Source organism: Pristiophorus japonicus, chromosome 7 (genome assembly GCF_044704955.1).
Source record: "Pristiophorus japonicus isolate sPriJap1 chromosome 7, sPriJap1.hap1, whole genome shotgun sequence".
Taxonomy (NCBI): Eukaryota; Metazoa; Chordata; class Chondrichthyes; family Pristiophoridae; genus Pristiophorus; species Pristiophorus japonicus.
This window is the reverse complement of record NC_091983.1, coordinates 7,916,312-7,937,080: the sequence shown is the minus strand read 5'-3', so window position 1 is coordinate 7,937,080 and position 20,769 is coordinate 7,916,312. Positions and strand designations below refer to the sequence as shown.

The 20,769-nt window shown below is 47.9% G+C and overlaps 1 protein-coding gene across 1 annotated transcript in view; it reads right to left on the bottom strand.

Moving 5' to 3' along the window:
* ogfrl1 (opioid growth factor receptor-like 1) overlaps positions 1-20,769 on the bottom strand; it is a 72,109-nt gene that overhangs the window by 12,862 nt on the left and 38,478 nt on the right. Inside the window, exon 2 of the mRNA XM_070884319.1 lies at positions 3,719-3,805. Coding sequence (XP_070740420.1) covers positions 3,719-3,805 — 87 coding nt within the window. The remainder of the gene's footprint in view (positions 1-3,718; positions 3,806-20,769) is intronic.

The following is a 20,769-nucleotide window of genomic DNA, read 5'->3' as shown; positions in this document are numbered from 1 at the left end:
GGGAGAAGGAGCGGGGGGGTGGGAGAAGGAGCAGGGGGGTGGGAGAAGGAGCAGGGGGGTGGGAGAAGGAGCAGGGGGGTGGGAGAAGGAGCAGGGGGGTGGGAGAAGGAGCAGGGGGGTGGGAGAAGGAGCAGGGGGGTGGGAGAAGGAGCAGGGGGGTGGGAGAAGGAGCAGGGGGGTGGGAGAAGGAGCAGGGGGGTGGGAGAAGGAGCAGGGGGGTGGGAGAAGGAGCAGGGGGGTGGGAGAAGGAGCAGGGGGGTGGGGAGAAGGAGCAGGGGGGTGGGAGAAGGAGCAGGGGGGTGGGAGAAGGAGCAGGGGGGTGGGAGAAGGAGCAGGGGGGAAAGAGAAGGGGGGAGAGAGGAGGGGGGGAAAGAGGAGGGGGGGAAAGAGGAGGGGGGGAAAGAGGAGGGGGGGAAAGAGGAGGGGGGGAAAGAGGAGGGGGGGAAAGAGGAGGGGGGGAAAGAGGAGGGGGGGAAAGAGGAGGGGGGGAAAGAGGAGGGGGGGAAAGAGGGGGGGGGAAAGAGGAGGGGGGAAAGAGGAGGGGGGGGAAAGAGGAGGGGGGGGAAGAGGGGGAGAAGGAGGAGCGAGGAGAGGAGGGGGGAGAGGGGAAGAAGGGAGAGAAGGAGGCTGAACGGCCGGGCCCAAGACTTCGGCCTGGATTTACAGAAGGTGGCGTCGGGTCTCGGGGGGGGGGGGGGGGGGGGGAGTGGGGGGGCGCGGTGGTCGGGTCGGAGGGGGGGGGGGGGTCGCAGAGGTCCTGGGGGGGGGGGGGCGCGGTGGTCGGGGAAGCAGAGGTCAGGTGGGTCCGGTCGGGTGGGAGGAGCCTTATTCACGCAGCCCCAGTGAGGCCATTCGGCCAGGGCTAGGGGCTGCGTGCTTCAGGCCCCTCCCACAGTTTTGGGCACCCACTGTAGCGCTCATGTGCAGAGATCCCGGCACTGTGTTCAGCGCAGGGACCTGGCTCTGCCCCCCACAGCTCGTGCTGCGCCGCGCCCGGCTCCAGAGGACCTGCAGGGAGCCGGAGAATAGGGAAGTTTTTTTTAGGCACATTTTGTGGCGCGAAAAACGGGCATCCAGGTCGGGGCTGCGCTGTTTTAGGCGCACCCGAAACTTGGGCCCTTTGTTACTATGCGAGGAAACGATTCTGTATGTTAAGTATTTCATTGTACCTTTGTTACTACTTAATGATATCTGTAGGTTAAACAAGCAAAGTTAAGTATTTAAGTACCTTGTTACGGTGGGAATAATAGTCTGTATGTTAAACCATTCAGAAAACAGTTAGTCATGATTGGCTAAATGCAAAGAATAAGAGTTCATAAGGCTTTTTAGAGATAAAAGATGGAACTGCCTTTTGTCACATAGACTCTTATGGACTGTAGAGACACTGAAATCTCAAAAGGTGTGTAGCTTCTTGAAGAGCTGCCTTTGCAAGCAGAGTTGTTGGCTTGTGAATGTCTGAACATCTAAATAAAGATCCAGCCTTTACTACAACTGAGTGTGTGCAGGTAATTCGACGTTAAAAGCAATGAAGCGAAAAGAGCAAGACAGCCGTTTACAACAGCCGGGAGTGGAGAATCTTAGCTATGAGGAAAGATTGGATAGGCTGGGTTTGTTTTCCTTGGAAAGAGGAGGCTGAGGGGAGACCTCATTGAGGTGTATAAATTATGAGGGGCCTAGATATAGTGGATAGAAAGGGCCTATTTCCCTTAGCAGAGGGGTCAACAACCAGGGGGCATAAATTTAAAGTAATTGGTAGGAGGTTTAGAAGGGATTTGAGGGGAAATTTCTTCACGCAGAGGGTTGTGGGGTTCCGGGAACTCACTGCCTGCAGAAACCCTCACCACATTTAAAAAGTACTTGGGTGTGCACTTGAAGTGCTGTGACCTGCAGGGTTATGGACCTAGAGCTGGAAAGTGGGATTAGGCTGGATAGCCTCTTGTTGGCCGGCACGGACACGATGGGCCGAAATGGCCTCCTTCCGTGCTGTAAATTTCTGTGATTCTATGAACTGGCTTTTCCGACCTGTCAAAAGAAAGAAAGATTCTACACATTCCTGGGAGAAGGACATACGCGTGGGAGAGATTGGGCTATTTGCCCATCTCATGCCCAGCGAATGTCCTTCAAACTCTTACGCCTGGTAAAAGCAGGCACATAACTTACTTTTACCAGCGTAACACATTTAAATCATAGAAAAATTAAATTTAATCACTCATTTTTTATGTTAAAAACCCTCTCCGTGTAGGTAAGTTTATTTTTAACCCTATTAAAAAACTCCCCAAATTTATTTTTTCTAAAACATTTAATTACATTTAATTTCGATTGATTTTAGATATGTGTGGTGCTTTTAAAATTTATTGTGCTGTGTTCCTCGTGTTAGGGTTTTTTTCTCATTGATGGTAATGGGAGTCCGTACAAACAGAGTTCCCATTATTATCAATGAGCATCGTGATTGGTGGTCCAGGCCCACATGACTCTAATATAGACGTTCGTACGTGGAAGACATCTTCCCATGCGCTGTGCAGTGAATGAAGGCCTCCGACCGAAATCCTATGTTTCTTCGGGACCAACAGTTAGTTTCGGAGATTTTTTCCGGGTCAGAGGCGTTCGTACTAAGGAAGCCTCCGACCACAATTTTCGGCCCATTATTCCATCGCTGCGTGTGTGGCCACGCAGTAATCTACAAGGTTCAGTGCAGGCCGCTCACAGGCTTTTACTTTTCAAATAGCGCAGGTCTGCAGAAATTTACATTGACTGAAATAAACAGGCTGCGCGGAACAAAACTCAGCTTATGGGGGGACATTACCCAGAACCTGCCTGCCTCTCACACACGCCAAGCATCCACCACGAAGCCAGTTAATGACCTCGGATCCTCGCCTGCGTTTACTCGCAGGTGGGTTGAGAGGCCTGTCCTTTCCACCGAGAAAGGTGCACCGTCTGGGGCAAGATTCCTGTAACTAATTGCCTCCTCTTCTCTCCCGAAGGGATCGACATGTGCTCGAGTGCAGTTGGAAAGGGCACCAGTTGCCCTCTGACCTCTGCTCGGTGGCCTTTCTTCATATCATCAGCCTGGGCAGTGGGTTCTACCATGGGGGCCATCACACTAGAGTCTGATCCTGACACACAACCTCTGTGCTGGCTCTTTGAAAGAACTATCTATTAGTCCCATTCCCCTGCTCTTTCCCCATAGCCCTGCAAATTTGTCGCATTTCACGTATTTATCCAATTTCCTTTTGAAAGTTATTACTGAATCTGCTTCCACCACCCTTTTGGGTCATAACACTCTGCAGAAAATTCTCATTTTCCCTCTGGCTTGTTTGCCAATTATTCTAAATCTGTGTCCTCTGGTTACTGACCCCCCTTGTCCATGGAAACAGTTTTTCCCTATCTACTCTATTAGAAGCACCTCGATCATGTTTCCTCTTAACCTTCTGTGCTCTAAGGAGAACAACCCCAGCTTCTCCAGTCTATCCACCTAACTGAAGTCCCTTATCACTGGAACCATTTCTTTTCGGCACCCTCTCCAGGCCGTGACGTCCTTCCTAAAGTGCGGTGCCCAGAACAAAGAATGCCCATTAGTTTCCAGTGCGAGTCCCCACAGTTTGGAGAAGTGGGGAGGAAATGCTGAAGGGGAGAGTTGGTTTCCAGTAATGACGTTAGCATCGTACACACTGTGGCTGCTGTGTAAATGAGTGTGTGTAATGCAGGGATGGACACTCACTGGGTAGCCATGTCGGTACATGTACAGGTCTCTGGCAGCGAAGAAACTTCTCTTTGGCTTGAATGAAGCGTCAGCTTTATCATCATTCTGTAAAAGACCAGATTTACCAGAATTAACACAATGCAAATTGCAAAAACAGCACAGAAATCCACACAAGGCCAGGCTGTTTTAATCGCAGCAACAGACCATGCACAAGGGCAAATTGTTCCAAAATGCTGAATACCCGGAGTCCGTTTCACCAGAGCAACACTGCTCTGTCACACAATGCTGCTCTGTCACACAATGCTGCTCACTAACTGTCACACAATGTTGCTCTGTCACACAATGCTGCTCATTGCACTTGTGGTATATTCTTACGACATCACAAACACATAGGACTTCATAAGATGGCTTCAATACAGGAACTTGCTGATGTCTTTATTGCATTTACAGCAATGGCTACATTACTGCAGTGGCTGCATTACCGCAGTAGTCCGCTAGGTGGAACAGTAATCCACTAGGTGAAACTATATTACACTTCTCCCTCCTTAATGAAGAAGTAATTATAATAAACAATCACACATAACTTGCATGGTTGTACATAACAAAAGATAGGGACTTATTTTGCCATATTTACAAATCAAACTTAAAAACTGGTTTTCTGTTTTGAAGGGGATACCTTTGCTCTCAAACAGAACCTTCCAAACATGGTGTCGAACTGAGACTCGTTCTAGGCTGAGCCTGAGGAGAGTTTCCCTCCAAGGGATGCCCTTGATTTACATTTGAAGTCTCTACAACTCTAAACTGCTTGTTTGCCTGACTCAGACTCAAGAATTAAGTTCTGACTTTCTCTTTGACTTGTTTCTAGTACATTTGATATAGGATATACTACTGGTACTGTACATGTAATAAGGCTGTCTAAGGTGTCAGAAATAATCAAATCATTCCAACTTTCAACTCCTTCCACATCTGTAGGTAAAATATGATCAATATGAACAAACCTAACCTGACCATGATCAAACATCTTGATCAGATATATGCGAGGACTGCATATCTTCACCACTCTTCCTGGTAACCACTTTAACCATTTATGGTGATGGTTCTTCACTCTGACCTAATGATGTAATTTCACACTTTGCTCTCTTACTCTACCTCTATCATGATTCTCTTTCTGTCTTAATTGTTTCTCTTCTAATGACTGTGCCAAGTTTGGCTTTAACAACGAGAACCTGGTTCATGTCTGGTATTTGAGAAACAACTCTGCTGGTGTTCTAGCAGCAGTTGTATGAGGAATATTACGATAAATAATCAGTAAATTAGCCAATTTGTGGTCCAACAACAACTGTCGTTTCTTTGGATTTGGATCCAACATCTGTTTGATGAGAGCACATTTTACAATTTATACTGTGTACTCTGCTGCACATTTGAAGCAGGGTGGTATGGTGGAACCTTGGTATGTTTCACACCATTTTTGCTCATGAACTGTGTAAATTCTTCTGATCAAAATTGTGGCCCATTATCAGGAACAATTTCTTCTGGGAGGTTAAAAGAAGAAAATAATCTTAGCAAATGGTCCAATGTTTTACTCGTTATTTTCCGTATTGGAAATACCTTGACTCATTTTGAATGACTATCAATCACAATGAACAATTGCTGTCCTTCTAGCTCAGCCAAATCGATATGTAACCTTTGCCACGCCCTGGGAGGCCATTTCCATGGCTGTAATGGTACTGATGGTGGTTTCTTGCTCACTGATTGACATGTAGTACACTGATAACGATGTACTCTATATCTTTATCTAGACCTGGCCACCATAAGAAACTGTGTGCAAAACTCTTGGTCAAGCACATCCCATGTGCTGGTCATGAAGATCTAATAATTTGGACCTGAATTTATTTGGTATAACCACTCTTGCACCCCTGATGACACAATCTTTATCCACTCATAATTCATCCGTACAAATGAAGAATGGATGAATATCTTTGTCTGTTACCTGCTTTGGCCATCCATTTGCTATGTAATCATACACCTTTGACATAACTGGGTCATGTTTGGTTGCTCTACCAATCTCTTCAGCTGTGACTGGCAGTTCATCAATGTAGAACAATTCTTCCCTATCAAGTGTAACTTGTGATGGGGATGGCAATCTAGACATAGCATCAGCATTACTATGATCAACTAACCGTCTGTACCCAATGTCATATATATATATATATATATGCTGACAAAAATGAAAGCCCATCTCTGCATTCGGGCTGCAGCTAATGTTGGAACTGGGGACTTTGAATGGAGGATTGCTGTCAGGAGCTTATGGTCCATAACGATGGTAAACTTACGACCATACAAGTATTTGTGGAACTTCTTGACCCCAAAAATGAATGCCAAAGCTTCCCTTTCAATCTGCGCATAATTATACTCACTGGCACTGAGAATACGTGAAGCAAAAGCAATTGGTCTCTCCTCCCCACTACGTAGTACATGAGAGATCACTGCCCCAACTCCATACAGAGAGGCATCACATGCTAGCTTGATCTCCTTAGATAAGTCATAGTGAACTAACATGGTGTTCTCTACCAACTGGCTTTTACACTCCTTGAATGCTGCATCGCATTCTTTTGACCACTTCCAGTGGACCTGTTTTTTCAACAGCTCATTCAGTAGATGTAACACTGTAGCCAAATTTGGTAGGAACTTGCCATAATAGTTCAAAAGATCCAAAAATGATTGAAGTTCAGTGATATTCTTGGGAGTGGGTGCATTTCGAATTGCATCCAGCTTTCCCATGGTTGGATGTAAACCATCTTTGTCTACTCTGTGCCCCAAGTACTCCACTGAGTTTTGAAATAACTCACAGTCACTCATAATCTGTGCTTCTCTAGCCATTTGAGCACTTCATTCAATATGTTATTATGAATTTTCCTGTTTGGTGCGGAAATGAGTATGTCATCTCAATAACATACTACCCCTTCAATGCCTTGCAAAATCTGGTTCATCACCCCTTGGAATATGGTAGGGGCGGAAGACACTCCAAGTGATAGCCGATTAAATTGATACAGGCAGAGATGAGTATTTATAGTCAAGCATGACTTGGACTCCTCATCTAGCTCCAGTTGTAAGTAGGCATTCGTAAGATCCAACTTTGAGAAGATCTGACCACCTGTCAGTGTTGTGAACAAATCTTCTACATTCGGCAATGTATTGGGGAGATTACCCTCTAGAACTTGGTTTACGGTTACTTTATAATCACCACACAACCTTACCTTACCATCTGACTTAGGTACAACAACAATGGGTGTAGCCCAATTACATAGATCTATCTTAGAGATAATGTTCTCAGTCTCTAGTCTTTTGAGTTCTTGCTCAACTTTTCCTCGATTGCATACGGTATGTGACATGGTTTGCAGTAAAATGGTCTAGCGTCCTTCTGAATCCTGACACTCACCTTGAAGCCTTGGATCGGACTGTCTGTTTTGCAGAATACCTTCGGATACTTCTTGATTACATCATCCTTCGATACAAATCTCGTTTCAACACGAGAAATCTCATTCCAATCCAGCTTCAGTGATCCAAACAATTTCTACCTAGAGAGGCAGGCTTGTCTCCTGCCACTACCAAGAGAGGCAAGCTCTGAAACTGATCCTTGTATTTTACCGGTACGGTGATATGTCCTACCACAGGAATCTGCTCTCCTGAGTAGCCGCGTCGCTCTATCTTGGATTCCGGTAATATGCTCATGGATGCACCAGTGTCGATTTCCATGGGTATCCTTGTTCCTGCAACATCTACTTGGATGATGATACGTTTTGAATCGCTGTTAGATACCCTCGTGCTCCTGATGACGTGTATCTCTTCGTCCTGTTGCTTTTCTTCCATGCTATGTAGTCTCTGGGGATTTCTACTTATAGCTTTGAAAGTTGGTTTACTCTTCGGTCGACATGCCCAGTTTTGCTGCAGAAGAAACACTCTGCCTTCACATTTGGACAACTTTGATCAATGTGTTGTCCCAGACACCGATAGCACGACTTCAGTGCTCTGTTACCATGGCCATTTGCTGAGACCTTGGGGCCCAACTGCCTTTTACTTTTAACCTGCAGGCGATTCACCTCGGTTGTCTGCCAACTGGAAATGGTACGTCATTCTCGGGAATATTGGTCAGCCATGTCCATCGACATAGCTGTCTAACAAGCTAAATCAGAAGTCAAGTTAGGAGTTGTCAACAACTTTCTTCTGATTGCTTCAATTTTCATCCCATAAACAAAGCGGTCACGCAATGCTTGGTCCTGAAAGTTTCCGAAATGACAATGAATGGATAGCTTCTTTAATGCTACAATGTATTCACTGACACTCACAGTCAACAAGCTTCCCGCTGGAGTGGAACTAAACTACAGAACCAGTGGGAACCTATTCAACCTTCGCCGTCTCCAGGCCAGGTCCAAGACCACTCCAACCTCTGTCGTCGAGCTACAGTCTGCGCACGTTGAGGTTGAACTCCAGGACATAGTCGACATATTTACTGAGGCGTACGAAAGCATGGGCCTTACGCTAAACATCAGTGAGACAAAGGTCCTCCACCAGCCTGTCCTCACCGCACAGCGCTGCCCTTCAGTCATCAAGATCCACTGTGGGGACCTGGACAACGTGGACCATTTCCCTTACCTCGGGAGCCTCTTAACAAGAGCAGGCACTGACGACGAGATTCAACACCACCTCCAGTGCACCAGTGCAGCCTTCAGTCGCCTGAGGAAAAGAGCTTTTGAAGACCAGGCCCTCAAAACTGCCACCAAGCTCATGGTCGACAGGGCTGTTGTAATACCCGCCCTCCTGTATGGCTCAGAGACATGGACCATGTATAATAGACACCTCAAGTCGCTGGAGAAATACCACCAACGATGTCTCTGCAAGATCCTACAAATCCCCTGGGAGGACAGGCGCACCAACATTAGCGTCCTCGACCAGGCCAACATCCCCAGCATCGAAGCACTGACCACACTTGATCAGCTCCACTGGGCAGGCCACATAGTTCGTATGCCAGACACGAAACTCCCAAAGCAAGCGGTCTACTTGGAACTCCTTCACGGCAAATGAGCCAAAGGTGGGCAGCGGAAACTTTACAAGGACACCCTCAAAGCCTCCTTGATAAAGTGCAACATCCCCACTGACACCTGGGAGTCCATGGCCAAAGACCGTCCTAAGTGGAGGAAGTGCATCTGGGAGGGTGCTGAGCACCTCGAGTCTCATCGCGGAGAGCTTGCAGAAATCAAGTGCAAGCAACGGAAAGAGCGTGCGGCAAACCGGTCCCACCCATCCCTTCCATCAACGACTCTCTGTCCCACCTGTGACAGAGAGCGTGGTTCTTGTATTGGACTGTTCAGCCACTTAAGAACTCATTTTAAGAGTGGAAGCAAGTCTTCCTCGATTCCGAGTGACTGCCTATGATGATAATGATGATACTTTCGTCAATGAATTGATCTGCGGTTCCAAAACGATAACTTGCAGCAATTTTCAAGGGCTCAGGACTGTAGTGCTGTTCTAACTTCTTTAGAATTTCCGTCAGTGATGTGTCCTTCAGCTTGACAGGAACAAGCACGTTTTTCAGGGTTTCATACACCACGGGGCCTGCTTCAGTCAAGAAAATTGCCCATTTTCTTTCCAACACTACCCGGTTACGGTTTTCATCATCAGGGACTTCGATGATACAATTTGTGGTGAAAAACATTTCTAGCCGCTCCACATGTGCTGAAAGTCTCTCGGTCATGTTGAAACCCCCTCAAGTGCCCTATTATTCCCTTTGGCATGGCCATCTGGACTCTTCAGTTCAGCCAAGTGTGCTTGTAATTTATCTTGTATTGTTAGCTGTTATTCAAAACAAAGGACCTCTCTAGTCTCTTTGTTGTTTGGCTGGAATCATCAATCAACAAAAATTTCAGCTTGGGTATCCAGAAATCACATTCTCGTCGCCAATGTGGTATATTCATAATCTTACCCGTCACCTGATGTCTTTATTGCATTTACACCAATGGCTGCATTACCACAGTAGTCCACTCGGTGGAACTATATTACAACACTGTCACACAATGTTGCTAACTGCTCTGTCACACAATGCTGCTCACTGAGCTGTGTCACAAGCACATTGAAGCTCAGATTCTGTTCCATTCCTCAGTCTTTATTCCTGTGGTTTATTGGGTCACCTGAATCTTCTCCTATTTTCCTTGACACCACTGTTTTTAAAAAAAAAAGCGTACAAAAGTTCAGCTGATCTCAGAACTGTAGTTTCCTACAATTTTAAGCTTAGATTTTCATGAATACAACATTCTAAACCATGATGCTTAAACCTATTCCTGATAGAATCCTATTTAACCCATTTGATGTTTTCCACGGCAGCTCAATGCACTGATCAGCACTCTACCTCACGCAAAACTGTGGCACCCAGCAGAACTGCAGTAAACGGAACTGCAATGGACACCAGAACGCCTTCAGGGAATGGGGCAGTTTGAACAAGTATCTGTCTGATTTATAAATTAAGCACAACAAATAGAAAATGGGAAATAAGAACATAAGAAATAGGAACAGGAGTAGGCCATACGGCCCCTCGAGCCTGCTCCGCCAATCAATAAGATCATGGCTGATCCGATCATGGACTCAGCTCCATTTCCCCTCCTGCTCCCCATAACCCCTTATTCCCTTATCGTTTAAGAAACTGTCTATTTCTGTCTTAAATTTATTCAATGTCCCAGCTTCCACAGCTCTCCGGGGCAGCAAATTCCACAGATTTACAACCCTCAGAGAAGAAATGTCTCCCCATCTCTGTTTTAAATGGGCGGCCCCTTATTCGAAGATCATGCCCTCTAGTTCTAGTCTCCCCCATCAGTGGAAACATCCTCTCTGCATCCACCTTGTCAAGCCCCCTCATAATCTTATATGTTTCGATAAGATCACCTCTCATTCTCCTGCATTCCAATGAGTAGAGGCCCGACCTACTCAACCTCTCCTCATAAGTCAACCCCCTCATCCTCGGAATCAACCTAGTGAACCTTCTCTCAACTGCTTCATAAGAACATAAGAACATAAGAATTAGGAACAGGAGTAGGCCATCTAGCCCCTCAACAAGATCATGGCTAATCTGGCCGTGGACTCAGCTCCACTTACCCGCCCGTTCCCCATAACCCTTAAAAATCTATCTATCTGTGATTTGAATAAATTCAATGAGCTAGCCTCAACTGCTTCCCTGGGCAGAGAATTCCACAGATTCACAACCCTCTGGGAGAAGAAATTCCTTCTCAACTCGGTTTTAAATTGGTTCCCCTGTATTTTGAGGCTGTGCCCCCTAGTTCTAGTCTCCCCGACCAGTGGAAACAACCTCTCTGCCTCTATCTTATCTATCCCTTTCATTATTTTAAATGTTTCTATAAGATCACCCCTCATCCTTCTGAACTCCAACAAGTAAAGACCCAGTCTACTCAATCTATCATCATAGGTAACCCCCTCATCTCCGGAATCAGCCTAGTGAATCGTCTCTGTACCCCCTCCAAAGCTAGTATATCCTTCCTTAAGTAAGGTGACCAAAACTGCACGCAGTACTCCAGGTGCGGCCTCACCAATACCCTGTACAGTTGCAGCAGGACCTCCCTGTTTTTGTACTCCATCCCTCTCGCAATGAAGACCAACATTCCATTCGCCTTCCTGATTACCTGCTGCACCTGCAAACTAACTTTTTGGGATTCATGCACAAGGACCGGTGCCGTGTTCGGACCACCACCTGGTGTGGGCGGAGCTCGCTTCGCTCCGCGCGAGGACGGGGTCCGCGTACTGGCACTTTAACAACCGGCTGCTGGAGGACGTGCGGTTCCAGGACTCGTTCCGTCGATTCTGGTCCGACTGGAGAAGGAAGCAGGGGGGCTTCCCCTCCTTGAGGCTATGGTGGGACGTGGGCAAGGCTCACGTCCGCGTCTTCTGTCAAGAGTACGCGAGGGGGTCGACCAAGAGGCGGGCGGCCAGGGTCGGGCGCCTAGAAAAAGAGGTGCTCGACCTGGAATCCCGTCTCGGTCAAGTCGTCCAGGACCCGGCCCTGCGGACGGTGTACGAAGCGAAGAAGGCCGCGCTGAAGGACCTGCAGCTCGTCGGGTCCCGAGGCGCGTTCGTGAGATCGCGGATCCGGTTCCTGAGGGATCTGGACCGCGGCTCCCCCTTCTTCTACTCGCTGGAAAAAAGGCAGAGTGTCCGTAAGCAGCTCTTGACGCTGCTGGCCGACGACGGCTCTCTCGTCTCGGATCCGGAGGGCGTCAACAACAGGGTCCGTGAATATTACGGGGCTCTGTTCTCTCCGGATCCGTCCAGCGAGGAAGCGCGTAGAGTTTTGTGGGAGGACCTGCCGAAGGTCAGCCCGGAGGGCGACGAAAATTTGGAAGCTCCGCTAAGCCTGGCGGAGCTGACCGGTGCCCTCGACCGGCTCTCGAGGGGAAAATCCCCGGGGCTGGACGGGCTGACCGTGGAGTTCCACAGGGCGTTCTGGGACGCCCTGGGGGGCGACTACGCGCGGGTCCTGGGGGAAAGTCTGGTGACCGGGGAGATGCCCCTCTCTTGGCGCAGGGCAGTCATCGTCCTGCTGCCTAAGAAGGGCGATCTCCGCCTCCTTAAGAACTGGCGCCCGGTCTCCCTCCTCAGCACGGACTACAAAATCTTCGCCAGGGCGATGTCTGCTCGCCTTGGTGCCGTGCTGGACCACATGATCCACCCCGACCAGTCCTACACGGTCCCGGGCCGGACAATCCACGACAACATCCATCTGGTCTGGGACCTCATCCATTGTTCCCAGGAGGCTGGTCTGTCGGTCGCCTTCCTATCCCTCGACCAAGAGAAGGCGTTCGACAGGGTGGATCACGACTATCTGCTCGGAACTCTGCGCGCTTTCGGGTTCGGGACGCATTTCGTCGCCCGGATCCGACTTTTGTACGCCGCCGCGGAGTGTCTGATTAAGGTTAACGGGTCCTTGACGGCGCCCCTTCGCTTTAGGAGAGGGGTGCGCCAGGGATGCGCCATGTCCGGCCAGTTATACGCCATTTGCGTGGAGCCTTTCCTGCGTCTCTTGCGGACGAGGTTGACGGGACTGGCTCTGCAAGGGCCTGGCGTGGAGGTCGTCCTCTCGGCTTACGCCGATGACGTGCTCCTCGCGGTAGAGGATCCCGCTGACCTGCGGAGGATGCGTGAGTACCAGGAGATTTACTCGGCCGCGTCCTCCGCCAGGATCAACTGGGAGAAATGTTCCGGACTCCTGGTGGGTCAGTGGCGGGTGGACTCCCTGCCGGAGGAGCTCAGGCCTTTTGCCTGGAGCACGACCCATCTCCTCTATCTGGGAGTCTACCTTAGCCCCGACGAGGGAGCCTGGCCGGCGAACTGGCAAGAGCTGGAGGCCAAGGTCGCCGCTCGCCTAGGGCGCTGGACAGGACTGCTCCAAGTGCTGTCCTACAGGGGTCGAGCGCTGGTTATAAACCAGCTGGTGGCCGCAATGTTGTGGTACCGGCTGGTCACTTTGACCCCTCCCCCTGCGTTTGTCGCCAAGATACAGAAGAAGCTGGTGGACTTCTTCTGGAACAACAGGAAGCACTGGGTCTCTGCTGCGGTCTTGAGTCTCCCGCTTGAGGGCGGTCAGTCGTTGGTGTGCGTCAGCGCCCAGCTCGCGACTTTCCGTCTTCAGACACTGCAGAGATACCTTTACGTCGAGCCCCCTCCTAGGTGGTGTGCTCTGGCGACGTATTTCTTCCGCCAGCAGCGCGACCTCAATTATGACACGCAGCTCCTGTTTGTGAACTTGGGGGGTGTCAGGACCGCCCTCCGGGAGCTGCCTGTCTTTTACAAGGAACTCATCAGGGTCTGGAACAAAGTCTCCACCAAGCGCAGCTCTCCGCCGGCTGGAGTGGCGGCCGTCCTGCAGGAGCCGCTGCTCGGGAATCCGTACCTCCACGACCGAGGTTTTATGTGGCGGTCGGAAGAGAGGGCTGTGGCTGGTGAGGTGACCAGGGTCAGGGACCTGCTCGATGGCGGAGGAGCGGGCTGGATGGCGCCAGACACGCTGGCGCGGCGCCTAAATTCTTCCAACGTCCGCCTCGCGGCCGATGCCATCGAGTCGCTAAAAACAGCTCTGGGCCCCGACTCCGTTAGGTGCATCGAGGAGGCTCAAGCACGTGGGGAGATCCCGTCCGAACTGACCCCCGTCCGGACGGAATTCCTCATTGGCGCCAAACCCCGGAACCTCCCTCGGGGGCCGGCGCCTCACAACTTGAGCCGCCTCGGGGAAATCCCCTCCGTGCCCATAAGTTCCGCGCGGAAGGGTTTCCTGTACGGGCTGCTCCTGCACACTCTCAACTTTGCCATCCTCGCCTGCCGTCCGGACACGCCATGGCGTACCATCCTGTCGTCCGGAGGAGGCGGGGGTCCCCGATGGAGGGCACTCTACGCAGGGGTCCTCCCACTATTTGTCGGGGACTTGGCCTGGAGGGTGGTGCATGGAGCAGTGCCGTGCAATAAATTTTTAAGCCGGTTCACGGACTCCCAGGCCGCCTGCAATTTCTGCGGTCTGGAGGAGTCCGTGTTCCATGTTTTTATTGAATGCACGAGGTTGCAGCCCCTGTTCCATTATATGAAGAGGCTGCTCCTGAAATTCTGGCTGCACTTCAGTCCCACTCTCCTGATCTTTGGGCACCCTGTGCAGAGGGGAGCGGGTAGGTCCGAAGGCCTCCTCGTAGGACTGCTCCTGGGCACGGCCAAGGGTGCCATCAGCCGGTCCAGGCAGCGGGCGGTCGAGGGGGTCGTTCAACCTGACTGCCTGCCTCTCTTCCGCTCTTACATCCGGTCCAGGGTGTCCTTGGAGATGGAGCACGCGGTGTCCACCGGTACGCTCGCGGCCTTCCGCGAGAGGTGGGCACCGGAGGGACTGGAGTGCATCATCACGCCCGGCAACCAAATTTTAATTTGATTTTACGTTTTAAAGTTTAATTTGTTTTAATTGCCGGTGCTTTTAATGTCCCCCTCCCCTTTTATAGGGGGCACTGGAAAAAGGAAAATTTGATTTTGGTGCCCAAAAAAAAACCCAAAAAAAGGAAAAAAAAAGAAGGCCTTGTAAATGTCTGGTGTGTCATCCAGGGCGGGTGGCACCGATTAATGTTTTTGTTTTGCAGGTAAACTCCAAAAAGAGTTTCATGCACAAGGACCCCCAGGTCCCTCTGCACCGCAGCATGTTGTAATTTCTCCCCATTCAAATATTCCCTTTTACTGTTTTTTCCCCCCCCCCCCCCCCCAAGGTGGATGACCTTACATTTTCCAACATTGTATTCCATCTGCCAAACCTTAGCCCATTCGCTTAACCTATCTAAATCTCTTTGGAGCCTCTCTGTGTCCTCTACACAACCCGCTTTCCCACTAATCTTTGTGTCATCTGCAAATTTTGTTACACTACACTCTGTCCCCTCTTCCAGGTCATCTATGCATATTGTAAACAGTTGTGGTCCCAGCACCGATCCCTGTGGCACACCACTAACCACCGATTTCCAACCCGAAAAGGACCCATTTATCCCGACTCTCTGCTTTCTGTTAGCCAGCCAATTCTCGATCCATGCTAATACATTTCCTCTGACTCCGCGTACCTTTATCTTCTGCAGTAACCTTTTGTGTGGCACCTTATCGAATGCCTTTTGGAAATCTAAATACACCACATCCATCGGTACACCTCTATCCACCATGCTCGTTATATCCTCAAAGAATTCCAGTAAATTAGTTAAACATGATTTCCCCTTCATGAATCCATGTTGCGTCAGCTTGATTGCACTATTCCTATCTAGATGTTCCGCTATTTCTTCCTTAATGATAGCTTCAAGCATTTTCCCCACTACAGATGTTAAACTAACCGGCCTCTAGTTACCTGCCTTTTGTCTGCCCCCTTTTTTAAACAGAGGCGTTACATTAACTGCTTTCCAATCTGATGGTACCTCCCCAGAGTCCAAAGAATTTTGGTAGATTATAACGAATGCATCTGCTATAACTTCCGGCATCTCTGGGATGCATTTCATCAGGACCTGGTGACTTGTCTACCTTGAGGCCCATTAGCCTGTCCAGCACTACCCCCCTAGTGATAGTGATTGTCTCAAGGTCCTCCCTTCCCACATTCCCGTGACCAGCAATTTTTGCCATGGTTTTTGTGTCTTCCACTGTGAAGACCGAAGCAAGTATATCCTTTCGTAAATATGGAAAGCAAAACTGCACGCAGTATTCCAGGTGTGGCCTCATCAATACCTTGTATAGCTGTAGCAAGACTTCCCTGCTTTAATACTCCATCTCCTTCACAATAAAGACCAAGATACCATTGGCTTTCCTGATCACTTGCTGTACCTGCATACTATCCTTTTGTGTTTCATGCACAAGTATCCCCAGGTCCCGCTGTACTGCAGCACTTTGCAATCTTTCTCCATTTAAATAATAACTTGCTCTTTGATTTTTTTCTACCAAAGTGCATGACCTCATACTTTCCAACATTATATTCTATCTGCCAAATTTTTGCCCACTCACTAAACCTGTCTATGTCCTTTTGCAGATTTTTTTGTGTCCTCCTCACACATTGCTTTTCCTCCCATTATTGTATCATCAGCAAACTTGGCTATGTTACTCTCAGTCCTTTCAGCCAAGTCGGTAATATAGATTGTAAATAGTTGGGGTCCCAGCACTGATCCCTGCGGCACCCCACTAGTTACTGATTGCCAATCCGAGAATGAACCATTTATATCGACTCTCTGTTTTCTGTTGGTTAGCCAATCCTCTATCCATGCTAATATATTACCCCCAACCCCTTAAACTTTTATCTTATGCAGTAACTTTTTATGCGGCACCTTGTCAAATGCCTTCTGGAAGTCCAAATACACCACATCCACTGGTTCCTCTTTATCCACCCTGTTCGTTACATTCTCAAAGAATTCCAGCAAATTTATCAAACATGACTTCCTCTTCATAAATCCATGCTGACTCTGCCTGACCGAATTTTGCTTTTGCAAATGCCCTGCTACTACTACTTCAACAATGAACTCCAGCATTTTCCCAACCACAGGCTAACTGGTCTATAGTTTTCTGCTTTTTGTCTGCCTCCTTTTTTTAAATAGGGGTGTTATATTTGCAGTTTTCCAATCTGCTGGGACCTCCCCAGAATCCAGGGAATTTTGGTAAATTACAACCAGTTCATCCACTATCCCTGCCGTTACTTCTCTTAAGACCCTCGGATGCAAGCCATCAGGTCCAGGGGAATTATCTGCCTTTAGTCCCATTATCTTACTCAGTACCACCTCCTTAGTGATTGTGATTGTGTTAAGTTCCTCCCCCCCCCCCCCCATAGCCCCTTGACTATCCACTGTTGGGATATTGTTAGTGTCCTCTACCGTAAAGACTGATACAAAATATTTGTTCAGAGTTTCTGTCCTCTCCATGTTCCCCATTACTAATTCCCCGGTCTCGTCCTCTAAGGGACCAACATTTACTTTAGCCACTCTTTTCTTTTTTACATACCTATAGAAACTCTTGCTCTCTGTTTTTATATTTTGTGCTAGTTTACTTTCATAGTCTATCTTCCCTTTCTTAATCATTTTTTTTAGTCATTCTTTGCTGGCTTTTAAAAGCTTCCCAATTTTCTGTCCACCCACTAGTTTTGGCCACTTTTTATTCCCTTGTTTTTAATTGGATACCGTCCTTTATTTCTTTAGTTAGCCACGGATGGCTATCTTTTCTCTTGCACTCTTTCTTCCTCACTGGAATATATTTTTCTTGAGAGTTGTGAAACATCTCCTTAAAGGTACACCACTGTTCACCAACCATCCTACACTTTAATCTATTTTCCCAGTCCACTTTAGTCAACTCTGCCCTCATACCTTCATAGTCTCCTTTATTTAAGCTTAGTACGCTGGTTAGAGATCCAACTTTCTCACCCTCCATCTGAATTTGAAATTCAATCATGCTATGATTACTCATTCCAAGGGGATCCTTTACTAGGAAATTATTTATTAATCATGTCTCATTACAGGACCAGATCTAGGATAGCCTGCCCCCTGGTTGGTTCAATAACTTATTGCTCAAGGAACCTATCCCTTATGCACTCTATAAACTCTTCCTCAAGGCTACCCCGACCAATTGGATTTGTCCAATCAATATGGAGGTTAAAATCACCCATGATTATTGCTGTTCCCTTTTTACAAGCCACAAATATTTCTTGGTTTATGCTCCAACTGGTTTGAGGCTCTTGCTCCCTGTGTGGACGAGAGCAGGGACTGCAGGGAAAATGAGCAAACTGACCACAGCACCATGGTACGGGGGTGCCATTCAAGTGGGGGGAGTAAAAAGGAATATTGCAGTGGTAGGGGACAGTTTAGTTAGGGGGCTAGATACTGTTCTCTGCAGCCGAGAGTGTAAGTCCCGAAGGCTGTGTTGCCTGCCCGGTGCCAGGGTTAACCTAGAAACATAGAAACTTACAGTGCAGACGGAGGCCACTTCAGCCCATCGTGTCCATGCCGGCCGACAAAGAACATAGAAACATAGAAAATAGGTGCAGGAGTAGGCCATTTGGCCCTTCGAGCCTGCACCACCATTCAATAAGATCATGGCTGATCATTCCCTCAATACCCCTTTTCCTGCTTTCTCTCCATACCCCTTGATCCCTTTAGCCGTAAGGGCCATATCTAACTCCCTTTTGAAGATATCCAATGAACTGGCATCAACAACTCTCTGCGGCAAGGAATTCCACAGGTTAACAACTCTCTGAGTGAAGAAGTTTCTCCTCATCTCAGTCCTCCCCCTTATCCTAAGACTATGTCCCCTGGTTCTGGACTTCCCCAACATCGGGAACATTCTTCCCACATCTAACCTGTCCAGTCCCGTCAGTATCTTATAAGTTTCTATGAGATCCCCTCTCATCCTTCTAAACTCTAGTGTATAAAGGCCCAGTTGATCCAGTCTCTCCTCATATGTCAGTCCCGCCATCCCTGGAATCAGTCTGGTGAATCTTTGCTGCACTTCCTCAATAGCAAGAACGTCCTCTCTCAGATTAGGAGACCAAAACTGAACACAATATTCCAGGTGAGGCCTCACCAAGGCCCTGTACAACTGCAGTAAGTCCTCCCCTGCTCCTATACTCAAATTCCCCAGCTATGAAGGCCAACATACCACTTGCCTTCTTCACCGCCTGCTGTACCTGCATGCCAACTTTCAATGATTGATGTACCATGACAACCAGGTCTCGTTGCACCTCCCCTTTTCCTAATCTGCCACCATTCAGATAATATTCTGCCTTCGTGTTTTTGCCCCAAAGTGGATAACCTCACATTTATCCACAGTATACTGCATCTGCCATGCATTTGCCCACTCACCTAACCTGTCCAAGTCACCCTGCAGCCTTTTAGCATCCTCCTCACAGCTCACATCGCCACCCAGTTTAGTGTCATCTGCAAACTTGGAGATATTACACTCAATTCCTTCATCTAAATCATTAATGTATATTGAAAAGAGTTGGGGTCCCAGCACTGAGCCCTGCGGCACTCCACTAGTCATTGCCTGCCATTCTGAAAAGAACCCGTTTATCCCGACTGTCTGCTTCCTGTCTGCCAACCAGTTCTCTATCCATGTCAGTATATTACCCCCAGTGCCATGTGCTTTGATTTTGCACACCAATCTCTTGTGTGGGAACTTGTCAAAAGCCTTTTGAAAGTCCAAATACACCACATCCACTGGTTCTCCCTTGTCCACTCTACTAGTTATATCCTCAAAAAATTCCAAAAGATTTGTGAAGCATGATTTCCCTTTCATAAATCCCTGCTGACTTGGACCGATCTTAACACTGCTTTCCAAGTGTGCTGCTATTTCATCTTTAATAATTGATTCCAACATTTTCCACATTACTGATGTCAGGCTAACCGGTCTATAATTATCTGTTTTCTCTCTCCCTTCTTTTTTTAAACAGTGGTGTTACATTAGCGACCCTCCAGTCCATAGGAACTGATCCAGAGTCGATAGACTGTTGGAAAATGATCACCAATGCATCCACTATTTCTATGGACACTTCCTTAAGTATTCTGGGATGCAGACTATCAGGCCCTGGGGATTTATTGGCCTTCAATCCCATCAATTTCCCTAATACAATTTCCTGAATAATAAGGATATCCTTCAGTTCCTCCTTCTCACTAGACCCTCGGTCCCCTCGTATTTCTGGAAGGTTATTTGTGTCTTCCTTCGTGAAAACAGTACCAAATAACTGTTCCGTCATTTCTTTGTTCCCCATTATAAATTCACCTGAATCTGATTGCAAGAGATCGACATTTGTTTTCACGAATCTTTTTCTCTTCACATATCAATAGAAGCTTTTGCAGTCAGTTTTTATGTTCCCAGCAAGCTTCCTCTCATACTCTATTTTACCCCTCCTAATTAAACCCTTTGTCCTCCTCTGCTGAATTACAAATTTCTCCCAGTCCTCAGGTTTGCTGCTTTTTCTGGCCAATTTATATGCCTCTTCCTTGGATTTAACACTATCCTTAATTTCCCTTGTTAACCACGGTTGAGCTACCTTCCCCATTTTATTTTTACTCCAGACAGGGATGTACAATTGTTGAAGTTCATTCATGTGATCTTTATATGTTTGCCATTGCCTATCCACCGTCAACCCTTTAAGTATCATTTGCCTGTCTATTCTAGCCAATTCACGTTTCATACCATCGAAGTTACCTTTCCCCAAGTTCAGGACTCCAGTCTCTGAATTAACTGTGTCACTCTCCATCTTAATAAAGAATTCTACCATATTATGGTCACACTTCCCCAAGGGGCCTCGCACAACAGGCTTGCTAATTAGTCCATTCTCATTACACATCACCAAGTCTAGCTTGCCAACTCTCTTGTTGATTCCTCGACATACTGGTCTAGAAAACTATCCCTAATACACTCCAGGAAATCCTCCTCCACTACTGCTACCAGTTTGGTAAGGCCAGTCAATATGTAGATTAAAGTCGCCCATGATAACGACTGTACCTTTATTGCACGAATCCCTAATTTCTTGTTGGATG